This window comes from Ovis aries, chromosome 21 (assembly GCF_016772045.2).
Source record: "Ovis aries strain OAR_USU_Benz2616 breed Rambouillet chromosome 21, ARS-UI_Ramb_v3.0, whole genome shotgun sequence".
Lineage (NCBI taxonomy): Eukaryota > Metazoa > Chordata > Mammalia > Artiodactyla > Bovidae > Ovis > Ovis aries.
Genome location: NC_056074.1, coordinates 41,863,920 through 41,877,480, shown reverse-complemented (window position 1 = coordinate 41,877,480; position 13,561 = coordinate 41,863,920). Strand labels below are relative to the sequence as shown.

General features: G+C 59.4%; 2 protein-coding genes across 2 annotated transcripts; one reads left to right on the top strand and one right to left on the bottom strand.

Moving 5' to 3' along the window:
- The first annotated feature begins 7 nt into the window (after window positions 1-7).
- LOC101121557 (double C2-like domain-containing protein gamma) lies at window positions 8-6,926 on the top strand. Its single transcript, XM_042237624.2, has 10 exons — window positions 8-3,572; window positions 3,725-3,804; window positions 3,883-3,954; window positions 4,153-4,262; window positions 4,354-4,489; window positions 4,574-4,624; window positions 5,930-6,084; window positions 6,188-6,269; window positions 6,431-6,527; window positions 6,605-6,926. The coding sequence occupies exons 1-10, from the start codon at window positions 3,350-3,352 to the stop codon at window positions 6,733-6,735; spliced, it is 1,137 nt and encodes a 378-aa protein (XP_042093558.1). The 5' UTR covers window positions 8-3,349; the 3' UTR covers window positions 6,736-6,926.
- A 545-nt stretch (window positions 6,927-7,471) lies between these two features.
- Window positions 7,472-13,170, bottom strand: NDUFV1 (NADH:ubiquinone oxidoreductase core subunit V1). Its single transcript, XM_027959273.3, has 10 exons — window positions 13,040-13,170; window positions 11,882-11,964; window positions 11,638-11,808; window positions 10,723-10,906; window positions 9,757-9,946; window positions 8,811-9,023; window positions 8,520-8,686; window positions 8,105-8,186; window positions 7,732-7,877; window positions 7,472-7,620 (listed from the first exon to the last, which is right to left on the bottom strand). Exons 1-10 carry the CDS (start codon window positions 13,109-13,111, stop codon window positions 7,534-7,536), a joined length of 1,395 nt encoding a protein of 464 aa, XP_027815074.1. The 5' UTR covers window positions 13,112-13,170; the 3' UTR covers window positions 7,472-7,533.
- Between the last annotated feature and the right edge of the window lie 391 nt (window positions 13,171-13,561).

Here is a 13,561-nt window from a genome sequence, read left to right as displayed (position 1 = left end):
GGCCCTGGGAGGTGAGACCACTACTGTCCCTGGGTAGTGAGACGGGATCAGGGAGGGCAGACACCTTGCCCAAGGTCACCCAGGTTTGGGATTTGAACCAGACCCTGTCTGACACCAGAGCCCAAACTCCCAGCCACCACAGCCACTGCAGAACTGTCCTTCGAGCCTGGCTGACGCTGTGCCAGGCAGCAGGCATCCAGAGAGGAGCCCTGCATGTTACTGCAAACTTGTGATATGCCAGGTGCTGTGCTGGGGCCATGTTAAGTACAGCCAGATGCTACCCTGCCCTCTAAGGGTGCTCAGTCTTGGGGCAACCTTAGACCAGGTTACATAGATAATCGTGTGATTACACATTAATTACTCACAGATGTGTAATGGAATTACATATCCATCTTGTAAATCTCTGTGAGTCGAAGAGGTGGGGAGTCTGACCTGGACATGGTGGACTGGGCAGTATTAGGTAGGACAAGGGATAGAAAACACCACCCAGTGGCTGACTTTGCCAAAGGAGGAATTAAGTTCAGTTCAGCCACTCGGTCATGTTTGACTCTTTGCGACCCCATGGACTGCAGCATGCCAGACCTCCCTGTCCATCACCAACTCCCAGAGTTCACTCAAACTCACATCCGTTGAATCAGTGATGTCATCCAACCATCTCATCCTCTGTTGTTCCCTTCCCCTCCTGCCTTCAGTCTTTCCCACATCAGGGTCTTTTCCAATGAGTTGGCTGTTCCCATCAGGTGGCCAGAGTATTGGAATTTCAGCTTCAACATCAGTCCTTCCAACGAATATTCAGGACTGATTTCCTTTAGGATGGACTGGTTGGATCTCCTTGCTGTCCAAGGGACTCTCAAGAGTCTTCTCCAACACCACAGTTCAAAAGCATCAATTCTTTGGCGCTCAGCTTTCTTTATGGTTCAACTCTCACATCCATACATGACTACTGGAAAAACCATAGCTTTGACTAGACAGACCTTTGTTGGCAAAGTATTGTCTCTGCTTTTTAATATGCTAAGTTGGTCATAACTTTTCTCCCAAGGAGTAAACGTCTTGTCATTTCATGGCTGCAGTCGCCATCTGGAGGAATAGTGATTGCGAACTCCACAGATAGACTAGCTTCAGGTGTAGCTGGATCCAGGAGCTCCGGGCACTCTTCTTTCTGTGCTTTCCACTGTATCAGCCTCGCTCTTGGGAGTATTCTCCACTCCCCAGAGATGAGAGACGAGGAGAAGATGACAGCTGTAGGACAGAACAGTACCAGCATCCCATCAGCAGAAAACAGCTTCTCTTTCTGGGCCAGTCTATCCCAGAGTTACACTTTCTTGGCTGACTTTGGGTCACATGACCTTCCTTGAGCCTGTCACTGGCTGCTGGACTTGGAATTCATTGATCAGCGGGGCCTGCGGCATAGGCCTGGGGAACAAGGTGAACCTCCTAGAATGCGAGTAGGGAAGGGGTGGCCCCCCAAAGATCCCATGGAAAGAGAAAGGGAAGGTGAGTAGGCAAAAGGCAGCCATATTCCCCTGCAGACAGTGACCCTGAGACCATAGATAAACAGGAGCAGGGCAGGTCGAAGGGCAAGGGAGGGAAGTTGGGGCAAAAGTGCAACCCCGATTAGGACTTGAGCCCACAGTCTTATAATTGGTGTCACTCACCTGGTGTCTCAACTTACTGAGGCTCAGGGTCTCATGTTTCAGCACAGAAGGAATTTGGCAAGAGGCAAAGTGCTAGGCAAGAAGTAGATTTATTAATATAGGATGCTTGTGAGAGAGGAGGCTCTGCCCCAAGGATTAAGTGGGTTACATTTTTATAATCGAAGGAAAGTTGGGGAGAGGGGAAAGACCGCCTTCTCATTCTTCGAGTAGACCTCAAGCTTTCATCACCAGGTGGGCTGCCCTGATAGCTCAGTTGGTATAGAATCCTCCTGCAATGCAGGAGACCCCGGTTCGATTCCTGGGTTGGGAAGATCCCCTGGAGAAGGGATAGGCTACCCACTCCAGCAGTCTGTCATGGAAAATTCCATGGACTGTATAGCCCATGGGGTCTCCAAAGCGTTGGACACGACTGAGCAACTTTCACTTTTCATCACTAGCTCCTCCTTCACATCGGACAGGAGAGTATCTGACCCTAGAAGGTCAAACTAGGACTGTCTCAGTGCTTAAATCAGCAGAATACTTTTTTTCTTTCACTTAATGACCTGGGGCATATCTCATGCTTCCATTTATGGTTTTATAGTTAAGCAAGCCTGCTTCGTCCCATGATGTTCTGATAGCTTTCTTGAGTGATCACTAACTTGCAGTGGCCCCCAGAGCTCCCTAGGGTCCCTGTCTCTAGTCCCCTACTGGGACTTCTGCAACTACTTGCATAACTATCCTTAGTTTATCCCTATCAGAAGGAGCGTCGTTGACTCAATGGACCTGAATCTGAGCAATCTCCAGAGATAGTGAAGGACAGGGAAGCCTGGTATGCTGCAGTCCATGGGGTCGCAAAGAGTCAAAAACGACTGAGCGAGAGAACAACAATCAGAAGAAGCAACACATGCACAAAGCTTGGTGTGTTCAAGGAAAGGTGGGGGCAAAGGGGCCCACCGTTCAGGGGACCTCAGTGAGGGGCCGAGCCTCAGCGGTGGGTTAGGATTTTATTCCAAGCTGGGAGAAGGGCGAGAGGAGCCCAAGTAATTGGTTGATGTTTTAAAGGCTTGAGCAGCAAGGGGACCAGGTTGCCTTCCCCCTCCTGTCTCCATGGAGCCCTCCCGGCTCGCCTCCCCGGTCCCCGCCCCTCCCCCTCCCGCGTGACTCCCCACCTGCTCCCCCCAGCCCCCCCTCTCTCACCCTTCCTTCCCCCCAACCCTGCCTCCTGTTGCCCCTCACACCTCTTGTGTCACCTCCGGCCCTCCAGCCTCCTCACCTGGGAGCAGAGCCACATGATGGTGGTGAAAATAGAAAATAGAGTGCGAACTGTGGGGGGAAGGGACCCTTGCAGTGGAGGGCAGGGAGCTGTGGGCTCCTGGGCTCTGGGGGGGCCCTGAGTCCCGCCCCTTCCACCTCCCCGGCTCTCACCGGTCACCTCAGTCAGCGCCCAGCAGCCACCCAAGGCAGGTGCAGGGGCTCTCGGAGCGGTAAGTGGCCCTGCAGGCCTAGCTGCCAGCACACGGGGTGCCCCCCCAGGCTGGAGGCCTCCACCCCACCAGCCTTGACCCTGTCCTCTGTACTCAGGTCCCGGCTGCCTCCCAGGACCCCCCACGATGCCCTCGGTGATGCCTGTTGGCCCTGGCTGGGTGGGTCAGTGCCGCCCCCTCATGTGCGGTCCTCGGGGGCTCCTCTGAGTCCCTGCCCATGTCCATGCCCCCATGGCGGGCCGGGGGCGGGTGAGCATGCAGGAGCACATGGCTATCGACGTGAGCCCGGGCCCCATCCGGCCCATCCGCCTCATCTCCCACTACTTCCCACACTTCTACCCCACCGCTGAGCCCGCCCTGCACCCCCCAGACCCACGCCCTCCAGTGACCCCCGTCCGCTCTGCACCCCAGCCCCAGCCAGACCCAGAGCCAGAGGCAGACTCAGACGACAGCAGTGAGTAGGAGCGGGCTTGGGGGGACACTCTGGGCTCCGTCCATCCAGGAAGGGGGTCTGGGGCAGGCCAGGCGTCCGACCGGGGAGGGCCAGGAGGCGTGGTGCCTAGCGGGGTTGATGCGGACACTGACCTGCCTGCCACCTGCCCCTAGCCACCCTTGGCACCCTCGAGTTCACGCTCCTTTTTGACATGGACAGCAGCACCCTGCATTGCACGGCTCACCGTGCCAAGGTGAGGAGGGGGTGGGCGGCGTCCTTGGGGCTTGCGCCTGCACCCTGGGCCTCTCCCAGAGCCACTCTCCCTTCCCAGGGCCTCAAGCCACCAGCCTCGGGCTCTGTGGACACCTTCGTCAAAGCCAACCTGCTGCCCGGAGCCAGCAAGGTGAGGGCGAGACACAGGCCCCCACCGCTGCCCCTTGGCCAGGTACCCGGCCTGGAGTGCCCACCTGGTCTGCCATGCCCCTCCTCCCCAAGGCCTCCCCCTCAGGCAGGGGTCCCCCCATTGCTGGGACGGAGGGGACCCAGGTGGGGCACCGGGGTCTGAGGAGGGCTCTGACCACACCCCCCACTTGGCCCTCAGGCCAGCCAGCTGCGGACGCACACGGTTCGGGGCACGAGGGGGCCTGTCTGGGAGGAGACGCTCACCTATCATGGGTTCACCCTCCAGGATGCCCGGCGCAAGACCTTGCGGTGAGGATGGGGCCTGGGCCACAAGAGGGGCGGCCAGGCGGGGACAGGGAGGCGGGGCTGGCCTGGCCAGGCTGACCCGAGTGGCCCCCAGGCTATGCGTGTGTGAAGACCCGTGGCTGCGGCGACAAAGGCGGGCGCCTCCCCTGGGAGAGCTGCGGGTGCCCCTGAGGAAGCTGGTGCCCAACCAGGCCAGGAGCTTCGACGTGTGTCTGGAGAGGCGGAGGCTGGTGAGGTGGGGCTGGGGGGCAGGGAACACGGAGGGAGACCCGGGCGGCAACTGGCCCAGGTGACCAGGCTCTCTGCTCTTTCAGACCAAGAGGCCCAAGAGCCTGGACACAGCACGTGGCATGTCTCTGTATGAGGTCGGTGGGACGTGGGACCCAGAGCCGGGTGTTGGGCAGGGCTCCGGGGCCAGGGCAGCTCAGAGAAACTGAGGCCCTCTCTCCCTCTGGGCCCGTGAACACTCATAGTCTCAGAGGCACAGGCCAGCTTGAGACAGAGGCTGGAGCTGGGCGGTTGGTCAGTGGCCCATGCGGGTGGGGCAGGTCAGAGTTCAGGGGTGAACGGCTATGGTGGGCCCATGGCTGCTAGGCCTGCCCCGGGGCGAGCAGGCACTGCTCCTGGGCTGGGAGCTCTGGACTGGCCCTTGTCAGGAGGGGTGAAGGTGACCACGAGGGGCTGGCAGGATGAAACCAGAGACCTGGCCAAAGCCGCTGCAGCCCAGGGCCCCAGGGACCCGCAGAGCTGGGGCAGGGCCCTCCCCATCCCAGCTCCCCCAGGCGCTGCTGCCCTGCCCCCTAGTGGAGCCTGCAACTGTCGGTTAGTCAAGTCCAGGCTGGGGAGCCCTCCCCGGGGAGCAGCCCTACTACAAGCCCTTCCCGTCCCAGACCCCCGGACACACACAGCAGCCCCCTGGTGCCTGGCTGGCACTCACAAACCCCGCCTCTCCCCATACTGAGGAATGAACGCGAGCAAGGCGGTTGGGCTTTCTGCAAATCACATTAGGTGTGGGAGAATATTCTTTCCACAGTGTCCTCCGAGTCCTTCTGGAAGCACCAGGGGCCGAGGGGGCAAAGGGCATTCAGCATCTGGCCCCCCCGGGCTGTGGGGTGTGAGGGGGGAGGGTCTTGCAGCTCACGAGGCCTGTGTGTGCTTTGAGGAGGGACGACCCTCTGGGAGCTGCTTCCAGGCTTCCCCAAGAAGGAAGAGACGGGCCCCTAATGGAAGGCTACCTAGGAAGCTCCTACTGAGAGTTTCTGACCCTCAGAGACATCAGTTCCCTCCCTCTCCACGACAAACACAGCCGCAAGTGGCCGATCACGAGACCCGGACAAGCCCCCTCCCCTTCTCAGGTTCCAGAGGGTAGAGTGGACCAGGAAGTCTCATTCCAGGACACTAAGTCAGTGACAGTATCGGGAAACTGAACCACAAAATCGAACACTGGCCCCTGATTTCTTTGCGGCCAGTTTGAGTTCTCCTGTCTGGGCCAATACTGGTGGGCAGCTGGGCACTGGGCCACCCGGAGCTGACCCAGCCTACCCTGTGGGCGCTGGGCCGCGCGGGGCTCACCCGGCCGACCCTGTGGGCGCTGGGCCGCGCGGGGCTCACCCGGCCGACCCTGTGGGCGCTGGGCCGCGCGGGGCTCACCCGGCCGACCCCTGCAGCAGCAGGTGGAGGCGGAGCCGGCCTCGGAGGAGCGCGGGCGTGTCCTGCTATCGCTGTGTTACGGCTCTCAGCGGGGTGGCCTGCTGGTGGGGGTGCTGCGCTGCGCCCACCTTGCCCCCATGGACGCCAACGGCTACTCGGACCCCTATGTCCGCCTGTGAGTGTGAAGCAGGCGGCCGGGTGGGCAGTGGGGGTTCCCCAGAGCGCCCCCGTGGCTCACCTCTCCAGGGCCACACTGAAACCAACCTCATCCCTCCCAGTTTCCTGCATCCCAACGCAGGGAAGGAATCGAAATACAAGACCAGCGTCCGGAAGAAGACCCTGAACCCCGAGTTCAACGAGGTAGGCTGGCCGGACAGAAGGCAGTCCTGGCTGCTGGGGGAGGGGAGTTGGCATCCTGTCTCACACAGTGCTGACCCCAGCCGCCCTGGGCCACTCGCCTAAGTCTGTTCCTGAAGCTGTGAAGGATTAAGGCCGCCTCTTTTTCACTGCGTCCCCTGCAGGAGTTCTTCTACGCAGGCCCGCGGGAGGAGCTGGCCCAGAAGACACTGCTGGTGTCTGTATGGGATTACGACATGGGCACGGCTGACGACTTCATTGGTGAGCGGGAATGTGGGGTAGCTGGGTCGGGGGGGGGCGGGACTCCCACATGGCTCCTGACCTGTCCCCCAACCCAGGCGGAGTGCAGCTGAGCAGCCGGGCCGGTGGGGAGCGCCAGCAACACTGGCGAGAATGCCTGGGCCACAGTGACCGCAGGCTGGAGCTGTGGCACCCGCTGGACGGCGCGCCCCTCCAGCTCAGCGACTAGCAGGACCCCCAGCCTGGCCGGCTCAGTGCCCCTTCCCCAGGCTGACCCACAGTCTCTCTGCGGAGCTGGAAGGCGCCGGACTGCTTCAGCCCTGCTACTCAACCCCTGGTCAGTTGTTTCCTTCCTTTCTCACTTCCAAATTCACCCCACCATCAAATCATGAAGCAAGAATAAACCTCTCCTCCCAAACAGACCAGACAGTCCGTTTTTTCCCTGCCATCACCTCACAAGGCAGAATGGGCCCTGCTCTCCTTGCTCCCACCCTCCAGAGGCCTGCACTGGGCCAGGCCCAGGTCTGGACCCCAGGTCACAGTTTTCCCCTCCCAACTCTTGATTCCTGCACTGAGGGATAAACGCTCAGGGAGGTCGATGACAGGGGCTTCCCTAGTGGCTCAGTGTGTAAAGAAGCTGCCTGCAATGCAGGAGACAAGGATTCAATTCCTGGATCAGAAGATCCCGTGGAGAAAGAAACGGCAACCCACTCCAGTATTCTTGCCTGGAAAGAATCCCCTGGACAGAGGAGCCTGGCCGGCTTCAGCCCAAAGGCTCCCAAAGAATCGGACATGACTGAGCACACCCAGTATGTGACAGGCTGACACACAGGAGTCAAGGTGTCAACTCTCAACACGATCTTGTCCTGACCTATTCCCCCCACTCTGAGAAACAAGCCTCTGTGAGTCACGGGCTGCAGCAGCAGCGTGCAGGCGAGCAAGGCCACAGGGAAGATGCAACGAGAGAATGGGTATTGCTAGCTTTATTGTCCAGCCATCCAGACAGACAGACACCAGTCCTGTGGGCTCAGGAGGCGGCCTGCCTGGCCTGGTGCTGCTGGGCAAACCGCTGCATCCGCTCCTCGAGCTCTGGCCGGAAGTGTCGGATCAGGCCCTGGGGTGGGGGTGGGGGGTGCAGGGGGCGCTGTGTGAAGCAGGGTCTGAAAGCCCCGCCAGCCCCCGCGCCCAGGCACTCAGCCCCCGTGCCCCTCGCGGGGCAGCATACCTGCACAGGCCAGGCGGCCCCGTCGCCCAGGGCGCAGATGGTGTGGCCCTCGATCTGCTTGCTGATCTCCCACAGGGAGTCGATCTCTGCTGGCCGGGCGTCTCCCCTCACAAAGCGGGCCATCACCTTGTTCATCCAGTCCACACCTGCGCCGGGGCAGCAAGAGACGGCCTGCTGACCCCTCCAGCCGGCATGCAGGGGATGGAACTCGAGGGGTGCGGGTCATGGGGCGAGGGGGCTGAGAGAAGCCACAGCAGGCTGGGCATCCGCAGCGGTGTATTCAGGGTCTGGAGCCCAGGCCACCTGTGCCCCGTGCCTCCCCCAGGCCCAGCGTGAGCCACAGAGAAACCCCCAGCCTGGCCAGCGCGCCTACCCTCACGGCACGGGGTGCACTGGCCACAGCTCTCGTGCTTGTAGAACTCGATGAGGCGGGCAATGGCTTTCACAATGTCTGTCTGCGGAGACAAGCGGCAGTGAGGAGGTGCCCGAGCCTGAGCCTCAGCCCCTGGTGGCACGCCCGCCCGATTCCAGCAGCGCTCTGACCACCTCCACCCACCCCAGGCATCCTGCGCTGCCAGGCTCCACGGCCATTCCCCCGAGAGAAGCCTTGCCCCCCAGCCTCTCCCACCTCCCTGTATCTTGGGTGACAGGAATCGGAGAACTGATTCCTGACAGTTCTGTCAGAACTGATTCCAAGGACTGGCGGGTGTCTCCGAGAAGCCTGGGCCGGGTTACTAACCAGGCTGGCCTAAGGCACTGGGTGGGGAGCGTGGGCAGCCCTTCCTTACCGAGCGGTCCATGACGATCACGGCAGCTGTGCCCAGGCCCGTCTGCGCCTGTATCAGCGCGTCGAAGTCCATCAGCACCGTCTCACACACGGACTTGGGGATCAGCGGGGTGGACGAGCCGCCAGGGATCACAGCAAGGAGGTTGTCCCAGCCACCCGTGACACCCCCTGGGGCCCCAGCCATGCCCCGAGAGGATGGATGGTCAGGGTGGGGGCCGGCACACTTGTCAGCCCCCGCCCCAGCCCAGGCCCCCGAGGCCCGCCCACCCTGCTGGCTGGCCCCAGGCCTCACCGGCATGCTTTTCAATCAGTTCCTTCAGCGGCACAGACATCTCCTCCTCCACAGTGCAGGGGTTGTTGACATGGCCAGAGATGTTGAACAGTTTGGTGCCTGAGTTGCGCTCTCGGCCAAAGCTGGCAAACCACGCACCCCCACGGCGGCAGATGGTAGGGGACACGGCCACTGTCTCCACATTGGCCACGGTTGTAGGGCAGCCAAACACTCCTGTGGGGGAGGAGGATGAGAACCTGGTGGATGTCACATCCCTGGGGGCTCGGTGGCAAAGAATCCACCTGCCAACGCAGGAGACGTGGCTTCAATCCCACGTGCCAGGGGGGCAACTAAGCCTGTGCGCCACAGCTGCTGAGCCTGTCCCCCAGGGCCCAGGAGCTCCACCACTGAAGCCACACGCCCTAGAGCTTGTGCTCGGCAGCAAGAGAGGCCATTGTGATGAGAAGCCCGGGCACCAGAACTAAAGAGTGGCCCTGTTTGCCACAAGGAGAGAAAAACCTACGCAGCAACGAAGACCCAGCACAGCCAAAAACAAATTTTGTTTTTAAAAAAGGAAACAAACCAGTGGCTGCTGGAGGCTGGGGACAGCTGACCCTGGGGGTGGCATCTGTCCAGGGTCTGCTTCTGGGGCAGAGAGCCCTGCTTCCACCCCTGTGTGATTCTCATCCCCTGGGAGCCCAATCCCAGCTGTGCTGCGTCTCCACCACCCTGCTCCAAGTTCCCGGGGGGTGGGAGCACAGCCGGGTGTGTGGCCTGTGCCCTGGGGCAGGGTGAGACTCCGGGGGCACTGGTGCAGCCGCTGTGTTGTTCCCACCTACTCTCAGTGTCAGGCCCCCCAGTGCAGAAGGGACTCAGAAATTCCCCAAGAATGATCAGTGGCGACCTGAAGCCAGATCCCAGATTCCACAGGACAAGGCCCGGGATGAGGCCAGGTGCCAGGTCGTACCCACGTCTGCAGGGAAGGGTGGCTTCAGGCGGGGCTTGCCCTGTTTGCCCTCGATGGACTCGATGAGCGCGGTCTCCTCCCCGCAGATGTAGGCCCCGGCCCCACGCACCACAAACACATCGAAATCGTAGCCGGAGCCGCAGGCATTCTTGCCGATCAGACCAGCCTCGTAGGCCTCTCGGATGGCTACCTGTGGGACAGGGGTGTACGGACACGGTCCCCATGAGCCCAGGAACACTGCATGTGGGAGGGCGGGGTACAGGCCCAGGGAGCCCATCACCATAGTCCAGGGCCAAGCTCCCTCTGGACACAGGCAGAAGACGCGCTGGGAGAAGGGTGGGGATGTTTACAATGTGTGTGCTGCTTGTGTAATAACATTTAACAAATTCTCCAACTATATGTATTTTTTAAAGACTTTAAGGAAATAACGAAAATTTCAGCAAGTAGTTTCTCTAGGTAGCCAGTCTATGGGAGATTTTTCTTTGGCGTGTGTGTGAATTCCTGTCTTTACAATGAGTGAGTACTACTTCTGAGTAGAGGAAAAGACCCTGGAGGCTGAGTTTTAAATATGTAATAACACACATAATGCTACCATGTGCCAGGTTATGAACCTAATAGAAAGGTGAGGCTCTGGCCCTGGACAATTACTACAGGCATCAGTGGGCTGAAAATTACTGACACGACCTCTTGACCCTTCAGGAAAAAAAACCCACGTGTTGAGTTCTCCAGCCTACCCCCACCCCAGGAGCTCTCCCCGACTCCAGGAAGACTTCCCAGGCTAAGGCTCTGGGACACAGAGCGAGATGGTGGCTTTGGGGTGCACATCCCACTCAGGACACAGGCCAGCTCAAGAGATCCCCACCCTCCCAGCGTGACTCCAGATAGATCCCACATGAGAACCTAAGAACTCTGCCTGGATTGGGGCATGTAAGTGCCCGCTCAGCACCTGGCCCTCCCCCTGCTCACCTGCAGATTGGAGGCCTCGTTGTAGAACTCCCCGCGGATGTAGATGTAGGCAGCGCGAGCGCCCATGGCCCGGCCCCCTACTAGGCAGCCTTCCACCAGCTTGTGGGGGTCGTGGCGGATGATCTCTCGGTCCTTGCAGGTGCCTGGCTCCCCCTCATCCGCATTCACCACCAGATACTTGGGCCTGCGGGGGCCAACAGGTCAGTTGGGCTACAGGGCCACCAGGTTCAGGCCTTCAACCGTATTCCACCCCACTCCACCAGGAAACCTCAAAGAGGTTTTATCTGACAGCCAATCCTTCTCTGTCCTTGCAACAAGTCCCCAGGGCTCTGCTTGCTCACCAACAACGACGGGGAGCTCACCACCTAGTCCACACTGGTGCAGCTATGACCACAGGCAAGGTCTTGGTTCTACTCAGCCCAAAAGCCTCTCCCAGTGCTTTCTCAAGAGCCCAAATCTGGTTTTGGTCACAATGAGCATTCTGTGAACCTCCATCATATATCTGGAGCCAAGAGGAGGCAGAGCTGACATTTATCATTTACTTTCTACATGCAGATCAAAGGGCAGGCCAAAAGCTGCTAGGCACAGTATCTCTTTAATCCCTGCACAACACAATACACATTTACAGAACAGAATACTGTGGTTTAGAAAGGCCAGGAGATTGCCCAAAACTATATGATTAAATGGCAGAGCCAGGAATCGATCAATTAAGTCTGCTGGGTTAAACTCTTGTGTAGACTCTGCTGTCCCTCAAGACTCCCCTGAGGAAGACGATGGAACCGAGTCCCTGCTACTGGAGCTATGGTAAGGTTTTCCCACTTCGTTCACTCTTGGTTTCCAAGGAAACAGCCCCAAGGCCCAGGTAAGTTCCAGCCGCCCCGAGGTGCAACTCCATTTCTGCCTGCCTATACACACCTGCCATCTGAGGGCTTATTCATGAAGCTCCATTTAAGGCCAGTGGGGAAGCCAGCACCTCCACGGCCCCGCAAGCCCGACGTCTTGACCTCACCCAGGATCCAGTCAGGCCCCTTCAGCAGAATCTCCTTCGTCTTGTACCAGTCACCTCGACTCTGGGCACCTTTAAGCCTGGACAGGGTGGGGAAGGCAGTGAGGAGGAGGCCCTGCCTGGGGACCCACCAGCCTAAGGGCACCATCTCACCTCCAGTCATGGCGGCCATACAGGTTGGTGAAGATCCGGTCTTCATCCTTCAGTGAGCCAAATGAGGTTTTCTTGGGTGCTGTCTGGGGACACAGAGAGTCAGTATGCCCAGCAGAGCTCTGGGATTATGAGGGGCCAGGCCAGGAGCTACAAATTTTTGGGTCCCCTAATTAAGGAGGGTTGGATTGGGAGGAGGGCAGGGGCCAAAGCTTCAGAACCCTTCGTAGGGTCATAACTACCATCACCACTTAGTAAGCACTTTTTGTTAGCAGGCACTAGCCTAAGCTTTTTATATCCAAGATCTCATTTCATTCTCATAACCCTGAGATAGGAATGATTTCCTCCATTTCACAGAAGAAGAAACAAGACTCAGAGCAAAATGAGCTTACAAAAGGCAAACAGCCTGAAGGAGCAGGTGGAATTTAATCACGGTCTGTCTGCGGCCAAAGCCCACACAGGATCCACAGCACAGACTACCGCCCTGAGCCCAGCGTGATGTCACGTCCATTTATTTACTTGTCTGGCTCTGCTGGACCAAACCTTAATTTGGCCAAAGTCTTGCTTATATGACTAAACTCTGCTGGAGACAAAATGTGTTTTCTGAAGGAAGAGGAATGCTTCACTGGGGTTGGGACACAAGATGATGGCGGGAGACCCGCTCGGGATAAAACTTGAGGAGAGATGGCTCTGGAATCCCACGAGACAGAGAGAACCACAGCTGAGGGCTAAGGGGACCTGGCTTCCAGACACCCAACCCCTTAAGGTCCAATACAGGGAGCAGAACTTTGAACGAGGAATGAGGAGGCGCACGGCCCTCTCCAAAGCTGTTTCTGCATCTGTAAAATGGGGTAATGACTCCTTCACGAGCTACAAGGTTGTAGCGAGGAAGGAATGAGAAAGACAAGGACGCTTTGCCACCTGCAAAATTTTCCGTTAGGTCGCGCAGTTGTTAACTAAGGGGAAGCCAAGGAGCCGGAGGGCTAGGGGGCAGGGGAGAGTCAGCCTCCCGTTTGGGACCCGTCCCCTTCTACATCGGCAACCTTCCTGTCAGACGAGAGGCTTCTCCAGAAGGCACTACGGACCCAGGCATGGAGCGCGCAGACGCGACAGCGAGACCCGGCCCGCGAGCGCCCCTGGACGAGCCAGGTCGGGCCTCACCGCGTCGCCGCTGAATCGCACAGACACCCGCGCGGGGAGCGACCCGCCGAGCAGCCGCCGTGCCGCCAGCATCGCGGGGCGGGGCGGAGAGAAGCAAGCCGGTCACCGCCCGCTGTCACCTTCACAGCTCTGAGGCTCAGGACCCGGCACGACCGAGACGCTAGACGGCGCACAGGAAGAACGTCACACGCGCCCTGACGCCGGGGCGCGCCCCAACTTCCCTGCGCCGCTCCCGCCCCGCCCTTGGCCCCGCCTCCTCGAGGGAGCGCGGAGGGGCCGGAAGTGCTCTGTCTGGCGCTGAGGCTGCTGGGAGATGTAGTCCCGTGGGCCTCCCGACCGCCTTTCTCTTGCCGCGGGCTTGGCGTTTATTTACTGTCTTGCCCGCCGGCTCTGTTCTTTCGCATTTGCCTCCGGACTCTCAGCCTTTGAGCCAGCTATGCAGCTGCACCCTCCTGCCTGCCTTGTACGGCTCTAGCCCTGTCCCAGCCGCGGGCACCCCTGGGCTCAGGAAGTAGGGAGGCG